The 19,370-nt window shown below is 42.9% G+C and overlaps 1 protein-coding gene across 4 annotated transcripts in view; it reads right to left on the bottom strand.

The window, feature by feature from the left end:
• Window positions 1–3,424: 3,424 nt before the first annotated feature.
• LOC139227816 (bridge-like lipid transfer protein family member 3A) overlaps window positions 3,425–19,370 on the bottom strand; it is a 181,259-nt gene continuing 165,313 nt past the window's right edge. For 2 of the 4 annotated variants that reach the window (XM_070858884.1, XM_070858882.1), the window contains exons 16-21: window positions 16,071–16,246; window positions 15,354–15,504; window positions 10,520–10,776; window positions 7,187–7,295; window positions 5,263–5,429; window positions 3,425–3,704 (exon numbers count right to left, since the gene is read on the bottom strand). In XM_070858884.1, coding sequence (XP_070714985.1) covers window positions 3,585–3,704; window positions 5,263–5,429; window positions 7,187–7,295; window positions 10,520–10,776; window positions 15,354–15,504; window positions 16,071–16,246 — 980 coding nt within the window. In that variant the 3' untranslated portion in view covers window positions 3,425–3,584. Of the gene's footprint in view, window positions 3,705–5,262; window positions 5,430–7,186; window positions 7,296–10,519; window positions 10,777–15,353; window positions 15,505–16,070; window positions 16,247–19,370 lie in introns of those variants that run through there. The other 2 variants (XM_070858883.1, XM_070858885.1) reach the window with 2 other exon arrangements.

Raw genomic sequence — 19,370 nt, 5'->3', positions numbered from 1 at the left:
AATGTAAACTCAACTAAAAAAAATCTGGAAATGTTTTCAGTGTTATTAAATACAAAACCATTTCAGATTTACAAGCTCAAACCAGGGAAGTTCGTAGTAGTTGAATTCCACTGGCTGCAAGTTAGTGTAGCCAATACTGTCATTTGGTTCGTTGGTTATTCAGACACGCAACACTGCAAGTGCAATTCCTAAAATTAGCTCCTCTTCCCTCAGTTCCCTACCCAGATTACATAACTCTTGGGAGGCAACAATATCCATGTTTTCAGACTTACTTAGAATAACTTATGAAAAAGTAAATTTCCAAAGAGGAGGACAATGTAACAAAATCATAAACCTATTTTATACACTAGATCCCTCTAGTACCCACCCACAAGCACTGCATCCCTCCAGCACCCACCATGAAGTGGCCATTCATGTGTGAGCCAAGGCAGCAACTGTTGACGGGTCATTCTCCTGGAGAGGGCATCACAGTGGAGCCACATCTGCCCCAACATTTACACACACACTTCCAGTGAGTCACGATGGACAAGGAGCAGGAACTATAGCTAATTTTTTTCTCCCTTCTCGACCGAAAGGTGAAGCTAATTCCTCAGTCCTTCCTGCCTCCCACCCAAGATTTGCTAACTCAGTTTGGGTTACAAATTCTCCATTTTAAACATTGAAAATACTTCTTCCCCCACCGCTTACTGTGGCATAATAAATATTAACTTGCATTGACCTAGAAAGTGTATCGTTATAGTATTATGGCTGGCTTTTGATCTTATACTTTCAAAATTCATCCTTCGCAAGCAAAAAGGGTCACTGTCTCTTATTACCCAAATGGTTAATATGACTACCTAGTGGCTTTCCTGTTCTATTGTTCATCAATTGATTAAAAATAGTTTGTTGATACTTTAAGTCAGATGAAATACATCATAATTTAGCGTCTATTGTTATAAAAGTGCTGACCAGTTTCAGCTAAACTGTACATATAATAAACCTGACAGTATCAAACACACACAATGTCCTCGGTGATAGCAGCAGGAAGGTCTTCCGTTCCAAACCAATTGGAAATATGAAGACCCGATGCTCCCATTAGAATTCATCATCCAGAAATAGTATCTGTAATCAGCCAACAGATAATTACAGCTGAGCAGGTGGGGCAACAGTGGGCAATATCTGGCGTATCAGAAACTGAGCGTCATGTCCCCATGAAGAGAGAGTCTCGTGTTTAAAAATAGGGAGCCATTCTTTGGCAACTCCCAATACATTCCAGTCTAGTTTTTATCTGATTACTGCACATAAGAGCTTGGACAGCCCAGTTTACTCTGCTATAGGGGCAGTTTGAATAACCTGCTCATTGCTTCAGCTGTATGCAAGGGAGAGAGACCCTGGTGTTCTGATTTACTGCACGGGGTGTATGGATGCAATAGCCGTGGTAAGTCTGCACTGCCTGCAAGAAATCGGAACCTACGCTGTTTATTCGAGTTTAGCAAGGACTGTCTTGACTTCCAGCATTTTGGAAACAGGCACAAAACAGACAGCTCCCAGGGGAAGTTGAGTGCTAGTGCTATTTTTTATTTTGGATGCCGATTAATGCTAGAGATTTCAGAGATACAGAACCATGTCACTTATGCACATAGGGCAAAGAACAAATCTACAAAGGTGCAGCTTTTATTCAATTTTGAAGCAGATTGAGATTCCAACATGCAGTGCACGGAGACACCACAGAGAAACAAAGTAACTTAAACTCAGCTCAGTAAGTTCTGTTTTAAGGTAACAGAAGCAAAAACAGAATCCCAATTTTAGAAGACTACTTACTTTGGAAAGAACTGTGAATGTCAACAAAAAATTCAAGAGCATGCACTGCATTTAATCCCTGACTGAAGAATCTGCTATAGGTTTGAGTGAATCTAACAACAAGATTCAGAGAATCACACCAAGCTTAGAACTCGTTACACAATTCATCCATTGACTGGTATCTAATGGGAAGCAGCAGGTAAAACATCTTGCCTCCATGGAGGAAATCTGGGTCGTGGCAGAGAAATTAGAATTCATCATCCAGAAATAGCATTGGCAAAACGGGCCATAATATAGGCTGAGATTAATTGACTAACAAACCATAATAATCTAGTGTATACATTATACCTGCGTATAAGCCACTCCCTATTTTACCATTTTACAAGTGTACAAAGTTGCTCCCTTGTGTACAAAAGATATTAAAAATTGGACAAAGGTGTGGCTGTAAGGTTAAAATCACATTTGGCTGGTCTTTTGTGCGGATGTCACAACTATTTTTAGCTCCCCATAAGAGAACATGGTGTTTCGCTGAGAGTTTGTGATTTAGCAGCTTTTAAAAGATGCAGACAAACTTTCTCATCTGCACATAGACTCTTTAGGGGGGGGGAGGGGGGGGGAAATTGGAGAAAAACAAGAAAGTAGTGTGAGCTGTGGACCACTCCAGAACCTGTTATTCTGCAGCGAGCCTAGTTGTATAAGAAGTTGATTTACCAAGTTTTTCCTCCCTCCCTCCCACAGTGGAGTGCCTCATGATCATAAACTAGGTGATAGATTTGATAAGTCTGGCCGAAAACAAGGTTAAAAACTTGCGACCCATCAGTGCAAATCAACACAAGTGACAGATTGCTCAGGAACTCAAACCTGAAGCTCTCCAGTCTGGAAAGAAGCCCTTCATCAGGAATTCTCATCAACATAGCAGATTACTTTGCCAAGATGTCTACATCAACAGTCACTCATAACTGGGAAGACTGCAATATTCATGGGCTCTTCAGGATACTCCCAACAAAATGCTACTTAACTTTGTCAGGAGTCTTTGTAATTGTTTTATATTGTGTTTCAATATATTACCGTTGGCTGGTTTCTATTGTGCTGACAGAACTTACAGCAACAGCCCCAACTGCACAGTGAACCGCTTCTCAGGGTCTCCAAAAACCACACTCGCATGCCAGCTGCCCAAAGTGGCACGTGGCTTCAAAGGACATTTTATACTTGAACTTTTATCTGTAAAATGTGTTTAATATGTACACATAGTATAACAATAAATATTAGGGAGCACGAGGTTACTAGGAAGCACCTGTAATTTACTCAGTTAGTGTTGCTCATTGGTTAATCAACCCAATGTTATTGTGTTGTATCAGAGTAAACCAATGCTCCCAGTTGTTCATCATATACACACGATTCATTTAACATCTCTGCCCTTTTTTCAGCCAAATAGATCAACCTAACTGCCAGAAGCCTCCTGCTGTAATGCTGGCAAGCTAGACTCCAGGCTTTTTAACAAGGGTGGTTACCAACTTACCTATCTGCAGTTGCTCTGCATTCTTATAATCGTCACAATCACACTTCAAAAGTGCAATGTGCAACAACCAAGGTATTGTCACCTTGACTGAAATGAATACAAAACAATGTTGGTACACAAGCTCACTTCTGTGCAGATTGGAAGATCTTGCACCATGCCTGTTGTTTGCTGGGTGCACTTGGTGACTCGAGGCTCAGGCTGATCTGCTCTTTCCAGTAACCAATCACTAAGTAAGGTTTGTTTTGTTGGATGTTGTCTTGGCTGTTGACAGTGGCTGCAGTAACCATCAAAGCTTAAATTCAGGATTCAGTTTCTTTACTTCTTGCAGCAATCTCTCTCTATCTTGGTTTGCTTTCGTCAAAGCTTCCTTCATGCTGGCAAGTTCCTGCCTGAGGAACTCATTCTGCTTGAAACATTGGAGAGAGCGAGAGAGAGAGAGAAGTAATCAGCATAATTAATCTTAATAAAAGGGTCAGAGCAATAGAAGGACTTGAATATGGCCTAAGTGTTGAAACCTTGCTGGATCAATGAACACTTTGACTAGTTTACATAGCAGTGTAAAGGCTCTATTGCATTTTCTCAGAACATTGATTTCTGCAGAGTACACCTGCTGCTGAGCCAAGTTTGAACTCCATTTGAAAACTATTTCCCTCTCGTTAAGAGATTTACACAGTTTGAATTAGCATTGATTTTACTGATGAGTTATTGGATACACTATCTAAAGGTTGCAATAACAGCAGGTATACATCTTCCATGGTTTTACCAGCATTCAAGTTTGTCTTGTATGAAAAATAATTTCTGGTGCAATAACTCCACAAAGAGCCACACTTTTACATTCAAAATCCATTAAATATTTAATTTAATATTTAAATATTAAATGAGAAATTTTTTCATGCAGAGAGTTGTGATCTGGAATGCACTGCCTGAAATGGCGGTGGGAGCAGATTCAATAGCAACTTTGAAAAGGGAATTGGATAAATACTTGAAGGGAAAAAAATGACAGGGCTATGGGGAAAGAGAAGGAGAGTGGGACTAATTGGATAACTCTTTCAAAGAGCCGGCACAAGCACAACAGGGGCCTCCTGTGCTGTATCATTCCAAGATTCTATGGAAAAAATAATGTAAGGGCAAGAAATCGAATGCTTTGTTACAGGGACTTGTTTAGACATGGACAATTAAGCCTTTTAAGGGAAGAGCAGGAAACAGGGTTCTGGGGAGATAGAGCAGTAGGATTAGCTTTGTAAGAGCCAGCAGACAATTTACAGAATGACTTCTTTCTGTCCTGTAAATTTCTTTGGTTGTAAATAGATTTTATAAAATGAGCCAGGGTGACTTCAGTGGGCACAAATCCACATTGGTGCGTCACATAGGAATGCAGTGGCAAATAATGCATCTTTATTGGTATCCATATAATTAGTATGAAAGGGGCCCTGACAAGATGTTTCCACGTGAGGCAGACCAAAGCTAGGTGCTATAAGTATGAGAAAGTCGTTACTAAATCCAATAAGGAATTGAGGAAAAAGTTCTTTACCCAGAGAGTGGTTAGAATGTGGAGTTTGCTACCTACAGAAGAACATAAGAATTAGGAGTAGGCCATACAGCCCTTCGAGCCTGCTCCATCTAGTTGAGGCGGATAGCATAGATGCATTTAACAACAACAACTTGTATTTATATAGCGATTTAAGGGGAAGCTAGATAAGTACTTGAGGGAGAAAAGAATAGCAAGATATGCTGATGGGGTGAGATGAAATATGATGGGAGGAGGCTTGTGTGGAGCATAAATATCAGCATAGACCAGTTGGGCAGAATGCCTGTTTCTGTGCTGTAAATTCATTGCATCTGGATAGCATGAAAATCTTCTTGCTTTACTCTTGCATAAACTAATCAGTTAAGGTTCAGCTCAAAGTAATTGTAGTAATTTCACAAAAAAGGAATAGAAAAGCAATATTAATTTGCACTTGTACCATATTATTGCTGGCGGCGATGCTCCGCTCTGTTGAACTTTGGCCCTCTGACAGTGACTGCATTCCCGCAGTTTTCATCAATTCAAGTTTGATCTGATGTGATCCAGTTGCAACCAAATGATTCTCCAGTTTCCCCAATACTGTTTCATTTTGACCTGTTTGCAAGGCTAATAAAGTAACCAAACAAATCAGAACTACAGAAACAAAAACTAGAACATCCATTTAACAAAACCAGATTCCAGTGCATTTAATTATATGCCCACTTCCCTAATAACCAATCATTTTTCTTTGGGTGGGGGAGGGTGGAAAGAAGGATGATTAATTTGTTTTAAAGACATGTACAAGATGTCAAGTAAAGGGACAGATAATGGTACTCTACATTTGCAATATGTAGTAGCGTCTCAATTATGAAAAACCATCAACTTTGATCATAATGAAAGATAGTGAGAATGTGGGAATAATGGAGACCTCCCCTCACTCAGGCTGAGCTGTGACTAAGCTTTTCACTGCCAATTGGTCTATTTATATTAATCAATTTAAAACAAAAGTGCTGGCAGACCAACTTTTGCTCGTCTAGAACTGAAGTCTTGATTTCTGCTGCTCCCCTGTCCTGAAACTAAGTATCAGCTGCAAGACTGGTAAAATCCATGAGGTACTGGATCAAGAACTTTTAATCTATAAATAATTGCCTCTCAAGTTCCAACTCCCTCCCTTTCCAAACCAGTTATCACTCCCTCCTCAAAATAAATACCCTCAATTCCTATGTCCTTGCAAATTCCGCTACATTTCTAACTTCCCAGTTTTCTACTAAGTTCTTGAGCCTGTTGTCCCATCCCAGATCCAAGCCCATCTTTCTTGCAACTCAGTTTTAATCTCTCCAATCAGGTTTCCACCCATGCCAAGACCGGAGTGACCACAACCAAAGTCAAAAATGACATTCTCTGCGACTCGGATATATTATAGCTCCTCGTCCTCCCTGCAGCCTCTAACACATCATCCTCCAACGTCTCTCCTCTGCTGTCCAGTTTGGTGGGACTGCCCTCACTTGCCTATCCGATCGTAGCAAGAACATCTCCGACAATAGCTTTTCTTCCCAACCCTGTACTCTCAACCCCAGATTATCATCCTCCTCTCATCTACAGCTGCCTGTTGGATACATTCTGCAGACATGCTTCCACATGTAGGATAACAACACGCAGTTCTACCTCTGTATTACCTCTCGTTATCCTTCTAAAGTCACTGTCGTCAGACGACTTGTCCAACATCCAGTCTTGGATAGGCCATAATTCCTTCCAGTTAAACATTGCTTCGGGTCCCCACCACAAACGGTGTATCTTTCATACTGATTCCATCTCTCTCCTTCACCACTATTTCAGGCTAAACCAGACTGCTCGCAACCTTAGCATTCTATTCCAACCAGAGGGGAGCTTCCCATCCCTTATCCTGTCCATCACTATGGTCGCCTACTTCTACCTCCATAACATCGTCAGCCTCTGTCTCCAACCCAACCCATCAGCTGCAGAAACTCCTTCATCCATTCCTTTGTCACCACCAGACGCGACTTTCTGAATGTTCTCCTGGCCAGTCTTCCACCCTCCATGAAGCTCAATTCATCCAAGTGTACTCCTCTATCCTATCCCACACCAAGCTCCAGTTGGCCATCACCCCATTCCTCATTGACTTATGTTGGCTTCCTAGCACCTCAAGTTAAACTTCTCTGTTTGTTTAAATCTCATCAAGGTCTCACTAACCACCCCATCTCTAACCATCTTCATTTCTCTATATTAAAGATACTACATAAATGCCAGTTGTTGCAAGAACATTAGCACTCATTCAATTACATTTTAGCTTGTAAATACAAAGCGAAGTCCCAACTCCATTGGACATTCCTGTAGCTAATCCAAAGTGTGGATAATCTACTTACTCCTTATACAAAATGTCCCATCATCAATCCGCTGAACCATCAGATGATCAACATCAAGACTTATAGGTACAGGATCAGGAGATGTAGAATATAATCGTGGGCCATCATCCTTTAAGTAACAAAAATTTAATATAAAGAAATATTTAATGTACCAATAGCCCTCATCAGTTTAAATTTACACAAGAGCAGAATGGAGAACAGCACTATGCACGATGACCCGCCTATAATCACTCGCTGATGGCTCACTGGGCAAGTGTAAAGTGTGGTTTGATACGGAGTTACATAGATCAGGAAGATCTCCGGCTCCATCCTTGGTCCATGCTTATTTAGCTAATATTCACGGGTGAAAGGGGCAGCAGTTAGTGTGCAATAAAGTGTCAGAAGACCCAAGAAATGGGAGGGAAACAAACCAGATGTCCCCATTCTCCAGTTGTCAAATCATTTTGCAACAATATTCACAGATGAACAGAGCTTGCTCTCTAACACAGATAGCTAACTGGATCACTGATTCTATTTTCCTGCAGAATTTCTCTAGCTTGATATTTTTTTTTAAGGAAATATTTCAGGATCCATACTATTATAGTAGCACATAAAAAGAGCATTCAGCCCAATAGATCCATGCAGGTGTTTCATGCTCCACACGAGCCTCCTCCCACCCCTCTTTATCTAACTCCATCAACATATACTTCTATTCCTTTCTCCCTTATGTATTTATCGCACCTCCTCTTAAATGCATCAATGCTACTCACTTCAACTATTCCTTGTGGTATGGAGTTCCACATTCTAACCACTCTGGGTAAAAATGTTTTTCTGAAATCCCTACTGGATTTATTAGTTATATTTATGGCCCCAAGTTCTGGTCTTGCCCGCAAGTGGAAATAGCTTCTCTATAATAGTGCCCCTAAGGTGGCACTGATTGGCAGTTCCCGCGCAGGCCGCTCACCAGCTGCTCCCGCTGGAGGAATTCTGCACATGCGCGGCTGTGTAGCAGATTTAAAAGACTCGCGCAGGAAAGAGAGAGATTCGAGGGAACATTACTTCTCCATGTCTACGCTATCAAACCCTTATCTTAAAGGCCTCAATCAGTCTTCTCGGAGAAAAAAAAGAGTCCCAGCCTATTCATTCTTTCTTGATAGATATAACCTCAGTTCTGGTATCATTCCAGCAAATTTTTTTTGCACCTTCTCCAGTGCCTCGAATTCCTTTTTATAATATGACCAGAACTGTTCACAGCACGTAGGGCACAAGTTTCCACATGATTTGCGCCTGATTTTTAGGAGCAACTGGTGGAGAACGGACTATCTTAGAAATCACAATTCTCCACATTTTTCTTTCTGCAGTTCTAGTGAGGTAGAACAGTTCTACTTTGGAACGGAATTTTTTCTTCAAAAGGGGGCGTGTCCGGCCACTGACGCCTGATTTCAAAGTTTCCACAGTGAAAACGTACTCCAAACTAAAGTAGAATGGAGCAAGTGAAGATTTTTGTAGAACTGAAAAAACCTGTTCTACACATTAAAAAATCAGGCGCAGGTTACAAATTAGGCGTCCAGAACGAGGTGGAGGGGGAGGGGGGGGGGGGGAGGGAAGTCATTAAATTCTACAATAAATTCTTATTTATACTTCTACAAATATTATACAAATAAATCCAACCTGAATAAACATTTATAAGTAAAGAAAAGATTAAATAAACCATCTTCCTACCTGTGTGAAAGTGCTTCTGCCATCGTTCGTTCCCGCGGGGGCGGGAGCCGTTCCGTTCATTCCCGCCGGGGCGGGAGGGGGAGAGCCGTTCAGTGCGTTCCCGCCGGGGCGGGAGGGGGGAGAGCCGTTCAGTGCGTTCCCGCGGGGGCGGGAGAAGAGCCGTTCAATGCGTTCCCGTCGGGGCGGGAGGGCCGTTCAGTGTGTTCCCGCGGGGGCGGGAGGGGGGTGGAGAGCCGTTCAGTGCGTTCCTGCCGGGGCGGGAGGGGGGTGGAGAGCCGTTCAGTGCGTTCCCGCGGGGGCGGGGGGGGGGGGGGGGGGGAGAGCCGTTCAGTGCGTTCCCGACGGCGGGCGGGGGTGGGGAGGGAAACGGCTGCCTCAACTTTGAGGCTTTCTCACTGCTGCAAGAAGCCTCAGTGCTGATGTGCTTTTATTAAAAAATGTTCAAAAATTAAACAGCTACAAAGAACTACAAAAGTGGCCGAGTGCCAATGTTTCCTTCACACTGCGTGTGCGCGAACGCTCCAACGTGCACGCGCAGCGTTGCCGGCAGGAAAAAAACTAATTTAAATAGTACCCGCCCCCTCCCACTTACAAAATCGGCGCGAGTGTAGGCTCCGCCCCCCTGTACGCCGCGCCAGGCAGACAAGGAGCTGCAGGGCGCTCGAGAATAGCGCGTTTTTTTTTTTAGGCGCCGTTTTAGGCGCGAAAAACGGGCGCCCAGCTCGGTGGGGCGCCCATTTTCTTTCGTGTGGAAACTTGGGCCCGTAGTGTGGTCTAATCAAGGTTCTATACAAGTTCAACATAACTTCTCTGCTTTTCAATTCTATTCTTCTAGAAATGAACCACAGTGCTTTTTAAAAAAAAGGCCTTATTAACCCGCATTGCTACTTTCAGTGATTTGTGTATCTGTACCCCCAGTTCCTTCTGCTCCTCTACCCAAAAGGTGTATGTGGCTTCTTTATTCTTCCTATCAAATTGCTCCACCTCACACTTATCTATGTTGAAGTTCATTTGCCAATTACACACCCATTCTGCAAGTTTATTAATGTTCTCCTGTATTTTGTCACAGTCATCCTCTGTATTAATTACACCACCCAATTTGGTGCTGCCCACAAATTGAAATTGTACTTCCGATTCCAAAGTCCAAATTGTTTATATAAATGGTGAACAACAGAGGTCCCAGCACCGATCTTTGTGGAATACCACTTACCACCTTTTGACAATCTGAGAACTACCTTCAACTCCTACTGTTTTCTGTTTTGCAGCCGGCTTGCTATCCATTTTACTACTTGTCCCAACTCTACATGTTCAGACCATAGTCATGAGTCTACTATGTGGTACCTTATTGAAGACCTTTTGGAAATTCAAATATATTACCTTTATACCATTACCCTTATCTATCCTTTCTGTTACTTCTTCAAAGAATTCAAAAAGGTCGGTCAAGCGTGACCTTCCCCATTGGAATCTGTGCTGACTAATCTTGTTTATATTTTCAGTTTCTAGATGTTTTTCTATCACATATTTGAGTAAGGATTCTATTATCTTTCCTACCACGTACGTTAGGTTAATTCGTCGATGGTTCTAGCTCCCTTTTTAAATATGGGAATCACATTATTAATAACTGTCCAATACCTTCAGAGTAATTTTACAGTCAAAAAGTTCTATCTTCATCGGAATCACTTCTGGAATCATCTCATCCTCCAAGAACGGGCCCAGGTTTGTGAGTGACGACATCAGTAGCTCTGCACTGTAATTATTGATGTGGAATTGCAGAAATCCATTCTTAACAGCAAGTGGAGAGTGAACAGCTGAGCTCGGTCCTGATTCAAATCTCAAACACACCGCAGGTTGGGTTCTGTTCGACTCCAGTGGACAGGCCTTCGGAAAACCTGAGTCCCAATAATAATAAAAAACAAACATCAAACTTAAAAAAAAAAACTATCCCATAAAAATAAATGCTTCAAAATTTGGTTTTGTTAAATCTTTTAAGTGCAATATTTCAGTAGGCTTAAACAAACAGTATGACCATTATAGTCCTTGTGGAGTAGGGAACTTGTGATCAGAATGACAAGCACCTCAACCAATTTCTACAGTACTTTAAGCTTTATTCTCTGTTCTTGGGGCTGCAAAGTCCAAAACAGCTACACTAGAAAAGTTCTTCCAATTACCACCAATTTTGCAGACCTTTTGAAACAACTTAATCTGAAGCCTTTTGCTGTATTACAGAGAACAAGAAAGCCTCTTTAGTTTACAGCCACTTTAAAAGGAAGCAAATTGTTTGTGTCAACAGGATGGTGTGAAAAAATTCATCAATTTGCCATTTAACTGCAATTACAATTCTATCAAGTCCTGACACTGCGATCAGCAGGCTTGAACTGTAGAATAAAACCAATGAAAATTGGCCTCAGTAAATTAACCCCTCTGCTCAATAGTACTGATTTACTGTATGTACCTGCATACTTCTAAGCTACTTAAAAAATGCTCCCCTCCTCTCCTTAAGGCACTGACTGATGCTAAAATACAGGGCACGTGTAAGAAGCCCTCCTAGACAGCTCATCCTGTTCGAGAGATTGCCCATTATTCTTTCAAATGTGGCGCTCTACATGAACACTTTTTTAATGAATGGTTTAAAGTTTGTTACAGTAGTAACTTAGTTACAGTAGCTATTTGACCTAAAAAAAAAATGATAGCTAAATTGCACTCAGTTAAGAGCTAATCATCACAATCATGGTCAAAATACTGCTGGAAAATATACCCCTTCATTTATTTCTTTGTGTACAAAATGTAATTAAAAATTATTCCATCATAAACTAACTTGAATACAAGAACATAAGAAATAGCAGGAGTAGGCCATTCGACCCTTCGAGACTGCTTCGCCATTCGATAGGATCATGGCTGATCTTCGACCTCAACTCCATCTTCTCACACTATCCCCATAATTCCTTAGCATCAAAAAATCTAGCGATCTCAATTGTTGAATATATTCAAGACTGAGCATCCACAGCTCTCTGGGGTTGAGAATTCCAAATATTAAATCTCAATACTCCTGTAAAGCACCTTTGGGACACTTCACTACGGTAAAGGTGCTATATAAATACAAGTTTTTGTTGTTGAAGAAATTTCTCATCTCAGTCTTAAATGGCTGACCCCTTATTCTGAGACTGTGGTCCTGGAGATTTGGACTCCCCAGCCAGGGGAAGCATTCTCCCAACATCTACCCCATCAAGCCCCTCAAGAATTGTACATGTTTCAATGGGATTACCTCTCATTCTTTTAAACTCGAGGGAATATAGGTTTTGGTCTACTCAATCTCTCCTCATAGGACAATCCGGCCCCCCCACCCCCCACCAATACCAAGAATCATCCAGTGAACCTTTGCTGCACTCCCTCTAAGACAAGTATATCCTTCCTTAGGTAAGGAGACCAAAACTGCACACCGTACTCCAGGTGTGGTCTCACCAAGATCCTATATAATTAAAGAAGTCATTTTCACATTGAAATCACTGGCTTTTTGTCACATGCTGAAATCCCAAAGTAAATTAATAAATTGGATTGTATGAAGTAATGTAACTTAAGTTGATTTCCTAGCTTTTTTTTTAAAGATTATATTGTTCTGCAATGATGGCTGGATAGTTTCAACGCCTAGGTTTCTTCATTCCAAGTGTGCGAGCCCCATGTAAAATGAGCAATTAACGCACTATAATATGAAATACTACTCCTTCTGCTATAGCCAACATCAGACTGTCTGCATCATCAAGGGCAGACATTCATGACGAGGTCCAACACCGTCTCTCCAGTGTGCCAACGCAGCCTTCGGTCGCCTGAGGAAGAGTGTGTTTGATACCAGGACCTCAAATCTGGCACCAAGCTTATGGTCTACAGGGCAGTAGAGCTACCTGCCCATCTATATGGCTCAGAGACGTGGACTATATACAGCAGACACCTCAAAGCGCTGGAGAAGTACCACCAGCGGTGCCTCAGCAAGATCCTGCAAATCCACTGGGAGGATAGACGCACCAACGCCAGTGTTCTCGCTCAGGCCAACATCCCCAGCATCGAAGCACTGACCACACTCGACCAGCTCCGTTGGACAGGCCACATCGTCTGCATGCCTGACACGAGACTCCCAAAACAAGTGCTTGACTCGGAATTCCGACTCAGGAAGCGAGCCCCAGATGAGCAGAGGAAATGCTTCAAGGACACCCTCAAAGCCTCCTTGATAAAATGTAACATCCCCACCGGCACCTGGGAATCCCTGGCCCAAGACCGCCCAACATGGAGGAAGAACATCCAGGAGGGCGCTGAGCACCTTGAGTCTCGTCGCTGAGAGCATGCAGAAACCAAGCGCAGACAGCGGAATGAGTGTGCAGCAAACCAGACTCCCCCACCCACCCTTTCCTTCAACTACTGTCTGCCCCACCTGTGACAGAGACTGTAATTGCCGTATTGGACTGTACAGCCACCTGAGAACTCACTGAGAGTGGAAGCAAGTCTTCCTCGATTTCGAGGGACTGTCTATGATAATGAAATATACAAATGAATGAGGGAATGTTAACCGTTGTTTTAAATGGGGTGATTTGTTGTCCGAGTTGGGGCGGGGGTGTGAAGAGGCAGGGACCGCCGTCCCCCAAGATCCGGTCAAAAGTCAAACATACTGGAGCCAATAATAGCTGAGTGTAACAACCAGGTAGTGACCTTATCAGGGCATTCTAGTGATAAAGTGCAGAATACTCAATTATTCATTTCTGATTTTGTTTGAGTTGGGACAAATTTTATTTCGCTAAATATGAACAGCAGGTACCAGAGCTGAAATAGCTGGACAGGAAACTCCAAATCACGAGAAAAGGGATGATTTGGCAATCCTGTTATTTATTCAGCATCTTATCACATCAGAACATCTCAAAGTACTTCAGACAATTCATTATTTTTGTGATGTGGTGACTGGAGGAAGTAACCCTGCCCTCAATGCCACCTCTTGTTTCAAAAAAAAACTGCTAATACCTCGAAATGATGCAAGCTATCAATCTAATTAGGTGATGGTTAAAAGCCACTCCAACTTTGTCGAAGCCATTTGCACTCCTTAGCGAGATTACTATCGAGTGTCTCCATTCTCAATTTCAACAGACCCTCTGCACTTTAGTCTATTTATGAACTGTATCTAAAATAAGCAAAGAGCTCATTCCAGTAAACGCACTCCAACTGCTATAGCCAACAAGCTTCTCTGTCTGAATCATATCATGACTCATGCACCTGGTAAGAGCATTACACCAAATAGTCACTCACATGTAACTATTATTCCCTTTTCAATACACCGAGTTTGTCTTCTTTTGGGTGAACTAATGTTGAAATTCTTTTTCTCCTTCCCCACCTAATCCAACTCCATTCCTTTTAAAACAATGGTGAACATTCCTTTATTAATTTGTACTTTGGATGTGTATGATCCAGGAACAGCGAATTCCCTCATTTCGGTTTGTTTAAATTTTAATGTTGCTGACATTGAAATCTAAATAGGATGATTTTTGTTGACAAAGTTTCCTTATTATGAATCATGTCATAGACTGAAAATCAAGTTTTAGCTTGAAGGAGTACTCAGGAGTCAATTGGTCACTTCAACTCAAATTGGAAATGTACAAGAATGACTAATGTCCTCCCTTGCAGTGGAGGCAGAACATTGGAACATAGGAACAGGAGTAGGCCATGGAGCCCCTCGAGCCTGTTCTGCCACTCGATGAGATCATGGCTGATCTGTGACCTAACTCCACATATCCGCATTTGACCCATATCTCTTAATAGCTTTGGTTAACGAAAATAAATCAACCTTGGATTTAAAATTAATTGATCCATCATCAATTGCCCTTTGCGGAAGAGAGTTCCAAACTTTTACCACCCTGTGTGTGTAAAAGAGTTTACCTTATTTCACTCCTGAAAGGTCTGGGTCTAATTTTTAGACTGTGCCCCTTATTCCTCCACTCCCCAACCAGCAGAACTAGTTTCTCTATCTACCCTATCTGTACCCTTTAATATCTTGAAAACTTTGATCAAATCACCCCATAGTCTTCTAAATTCTAGGGAATACAACCCTAATTTGTGTAAACCTCCTCGTAATTTAACCCTTGGAGTCGGGTATCATTCTGGTAAACCTACACTGCACTCCCAAGGGAAATACATCTTTCCTAAGGTGTGGTGCCCTGAACTGCTCGCAGTGCTCCAGGCGTGGTCTAACTTGGGCTTTGTATAGCTGCAGCCATGAGAGGTTAGTTCCTCTCATGATAACTACAATGTTGAATGGCCCTGGAGGATCCATAGGTGAACAACTGACCCTCCAAGAACCCCTGGAATTTTTTTTGTCTGGTTAGGCCCATGGATATTGTTGTAACAATGGAAGGAGCTCTAACCAAGTCATGAAAAGAACAAGTTGCATTATCATTGATTGCTTTGCAAGCAAGGATCACGCAGTGTCTCTCACCTGTCGTATGACTGCTCAGAAACTGCTGCACGTCCATGTTGCCCAGCTGATCAGGAATCACTTCCTTCGCCTGAACACCAACAGACACGTCATCACCTCTTATGTTAATCCCACAATTCACGTCAAATATCCTCAACAACAACACTGATGCCTGGGAAACAAAACAGCAACTTAAATTTCAACATTTAAAAATATACGTCAAAATTGTGCACCAATACTCCTTTTTACAGCACAAGAAATTCTGTACCATTTCACTGTCAAAAGATGCTAAATATTCTGCCACAGAACTAGTAGCATATAATCACACAACACAGGAGGAAGCCATTCAGCCGGTCTGTGATAAAGCTTTCCAATTAGTCCCATGCCCTTGCTCTTTCCCGATAGTCTTTTTCCATATTGTGGCTGGATTACTTTTAACAAAAACGATTTAAATAGTTCCTGCACCCTGTTATTTTGCGCCTCCAATATAGGCCACACAAATTCTTTAGCCGAGGGTGGGAGGCTCTGAATATCAGTTCTCCACCCAACTTCACATGCATGTATCGCTGGTAGAAGGCATGAAACAAGTGAGATAAGCACGGTCAACATCCATTTTCACTTTCCAGCATTTCCATCTTGCATACCAGTCAACGGCAAGACTTTAAATCAGTTATCAACTTCAATCAGGGAAGAAACCCCAACCAGGAAAGTTATAATTGAAGTAAAACACACCCTCACCTGTTCTGCATTAGAATTATCCTCACTCTGAGTTGATGAACTGGTGATTGTAGGTGGTTTGTGAAAGCCCCCTGCTCTATGCCCTCCATCTACAATTTCTGGTGGACTCTGACTGCTGCCCATTCCAGGTGTCGGGTGTATGCTGGTGTCTGGGGCAAGAGATTCCTGTCCAGATTCTAAGTATTAGAAGTCCAAGAATCAACACTGTATAAAGCTACCAAAATGTGATTTTTTTAACATGTTAGTCACACATTGAATGCAAATAAAAAGCACAATTCATTAATAAAATGGCATGCTTAAAACATTTACATTCAAAAACCGTACTGTTTTTTCATGTAACCAAAATTACAAAGGATACCAATGAATGGGGGGTAACCCCTAGCAGGAAGGGGTCACCATCTTTTCAACTTGAATAGATTAACTGAATTCAATTAACGGGTTTATGCTCAAGTTTCCTAATAGAGCGATTCCACTCCCCAAAAGGCATGAAAACTGGTGCTCTTTGGAACATCTGCAAAATTCCAAATCATCACACAGAATTCAGTTAGAATTTAAAAAAAAAAGCAATAACAAACTCCTCCCAAAGAAATTGGATGCAGTTGCTGATCATAAATAAGTCACACAGACTTGTAGAGGGGTTTATCCAGCTGGGGAGCCAAGGTGAACATAAGAATATAAGAAACAGGAGCAGGAATAGGCCATTTAGCTCCTCGAGCCTGCTCCCCCATTCAATAAGATCATGGCTGATCTGATCATGTACTCCGCTCCACTTCCCTGCCTGCTCGCCATAACCCTTTATTCCCTTATTGCTCAAAAATCTGTCTATCTCCACCTTAAATATATTCAATGACCCAGCCTTCACAGCTCTCTGGGGCAGAGAATTCCACAGATTTACTCTCAAGGGCTGCCAGTGAGAGTGAAGGAGCCAACAACTCCATTATACAATCTAAAATACCAAATCCTTGGAAAATCTTTTTACCATTGCACTTAGTCTAGTCCCAGGAGTGGAGGGGCCCGGGCATTTGGCAATCTTTGACCCAATGGAGTAACTCAGAGGTTTTGATGCCCTAGACTATTGTTCAGTAATATTCAAAGCTCATGGCAATAAAGAATGGTTGTGATGGGTTGGTGGGTAAAAGGCACTGCCAATTAGCTCATAAAGGTGTTAGGTTCTACCCCTGGTCTGTGCATAGTCAATGGATCTCAGTAGTGACAGCAGTTGGGGGCATTATAATTGACCTCAGAACTCTGGACTAAGGATGAAAGAGAATACAAAAAAAAACAGCCACAATATCCAGCCCTAATATCCACCCAGTGATTCATGCTGGCAGGTGGTTGTGTCAATTATTTTGTCTTATAATACGCCTGTGAAGCGTCCTGGGACCTTTTACTACGTTAACAGGTGCTATATAAATACAAGTTGTTGTTATGGAAGTCATACAACAGTATCAGGCTCAGTGCAATGCCCAGCGTGGCTGGAGAAGCTGGTGAGATTCACTGTTAAGGCTCATACTAGAAAGGAGTACTTGTGGTATTGAAGGGCTGCCAGTGAATTGGTGCCTTCAGCGAGGCGGGCGGGGTGGGGGGGATCCTACAGTTGGTGCTCAGAGGTTGAAAATTTGACATGGAAACCAGCCGAGAGATGCATCGTTCAGTGAAATGGAGCATCTGAAAGGTCTGTGCGAGCTTGCCCATTGAAAACCACTGAGATTTGGATCAACTTTAACAAGTTTAAGTGTCTGACAACATGTCAGAATTGAGACCATTATTTATGGTGGAATTGAGATTGCCATTATATGTATATAGAATTACATAGAACATACAGCACCGAAACAGTCCATTCGGCTCAACTAGTCTGTGCTGGTGTTTCTACTTCACACGAGTCTGCTCCCATTCTATCTACCTTATCTCATATCTTTAGTCCTTTTTCTCTCATATACTTGAATAGTTTCCTTCTGAAAGAATCCAAGCTATTTGCTTCAACTACTTCCTGTGGTAGCGAGTTCCACATTCTAATCACTGAGTAAATACATTTCTCTATTTGATTTATTAGTAATTTTCTTGTATTTATGGCCCCTAGTTTTAGATTCTCCCACTAATAGAAACATTGGGCCCAAGTTTCCACATGATTTGCGCCTGATTTTTTAGGAGCAACTGGTGGAGAACGGACTATCTTAGAAATCGCAATTCTCCACATTTTTTTTTTCTGCAGTTCTAGTCAGGTAGAACAGTTCTACTTTGGAACAGAATTTTTTCTTCAAAAGTGTCCGGCCGCTGACGCCTGATTTGAAAGTTTCCACAGTGAAAACATACTCCAAACTAAAGTCGAATGGAGCAAGAGAAGATTTTTGTAGAACTGAAAAAAACCTGTTCGACACATTAAAAAATCAGGCGCAGGTTACAAATTAGGCGTCCAGAACGAGGTGGGGGGGGGGGGGGGGGGAAGAGGGAGGTGGAAGGGAACTCATTAAATTCTACAATAAATCGTTATTTATACTTCTACAAATATTATACAAATAAATCCAACCTGAATAAACATTTATAAGCAAAGAAAAGATTAAATAAACCATCTTCCTACCTGTATGAAAGTGCTTCAGGCACGGAGAATTCTGCAGTCAGCCTGAGGCGCCCGTTCTGCCCGCTGGGGGTGGGGGGGGAAAGAGAGAGAGGGGATGCTCGTTCTTTCCCGCGGGGGGGGGGGGGGGGGGGGGGGCGGCGCCCATTCTGCCCGCAGGGGGGGGGGGGGGGGGGGGGGGGGGGGGGAGAAGGAGGCGCCCATTCTGCCCGCAGGGGGGGGGGGGGGGGGAGAAAAGGAGGCGCCCGTTCTTCCCGCGGGGGGGGGGGGGGGAAGGAGGCGCCCGTTCTTCCCGCGGGGGGGGGGGGGGGGGGGGGAGGAGGAGGCGCCCATTCTTCCCGCGGGGGGGGAGAGGAGACGCCTGTTCTTTCCTTCCCGCGGGGGGGCACCCGGTCTTTCCTGGGGGGGGCACCCGGTCTTTCCTGGGGGAGGGGGCACACCCGGTCTTTCCTGGGGGAGGGGGGGGGGGGGCGCCCATTCTTCCCGCGGGGGGGGGGGGGGGGGGGGGGAGAGAAGGCGCCCGTTCTTTCCCGCCGGGGGTGGGGGAAGGGAAGGAGACAGTGAGAAGGCTGCAGTGAGATGTGCTGATGGCAATGAGCTTTTATTAAAAAAAATTTCAAAAATTAAACAGCTACAAAGAACTACAAAAATGGCCGAGTGCCACTGTTTTTTTCACACTGAGCATGCGCGAACGCTCCAACGCACACGCGCAGCGTTGCCGGCAG

This window comes from Pristiophorus japonicus, chromosome 17, assembly GCF_044704955.1.
Source record: "Pristiophorus japonicus isolate sPriJap1 chromosome 17, sPriJap1.hap1, whole genome shotgun sequence".
Lineage (NCBI taxonomy): Eukaryota > Metazoa > Chordata > Chondrichthyes > Pristiophoridae > Pristiophorus > Pristiophorus japonicus.
This window is presented reverse-complemented; position numbering and strand designations above follow the sequence as displayed.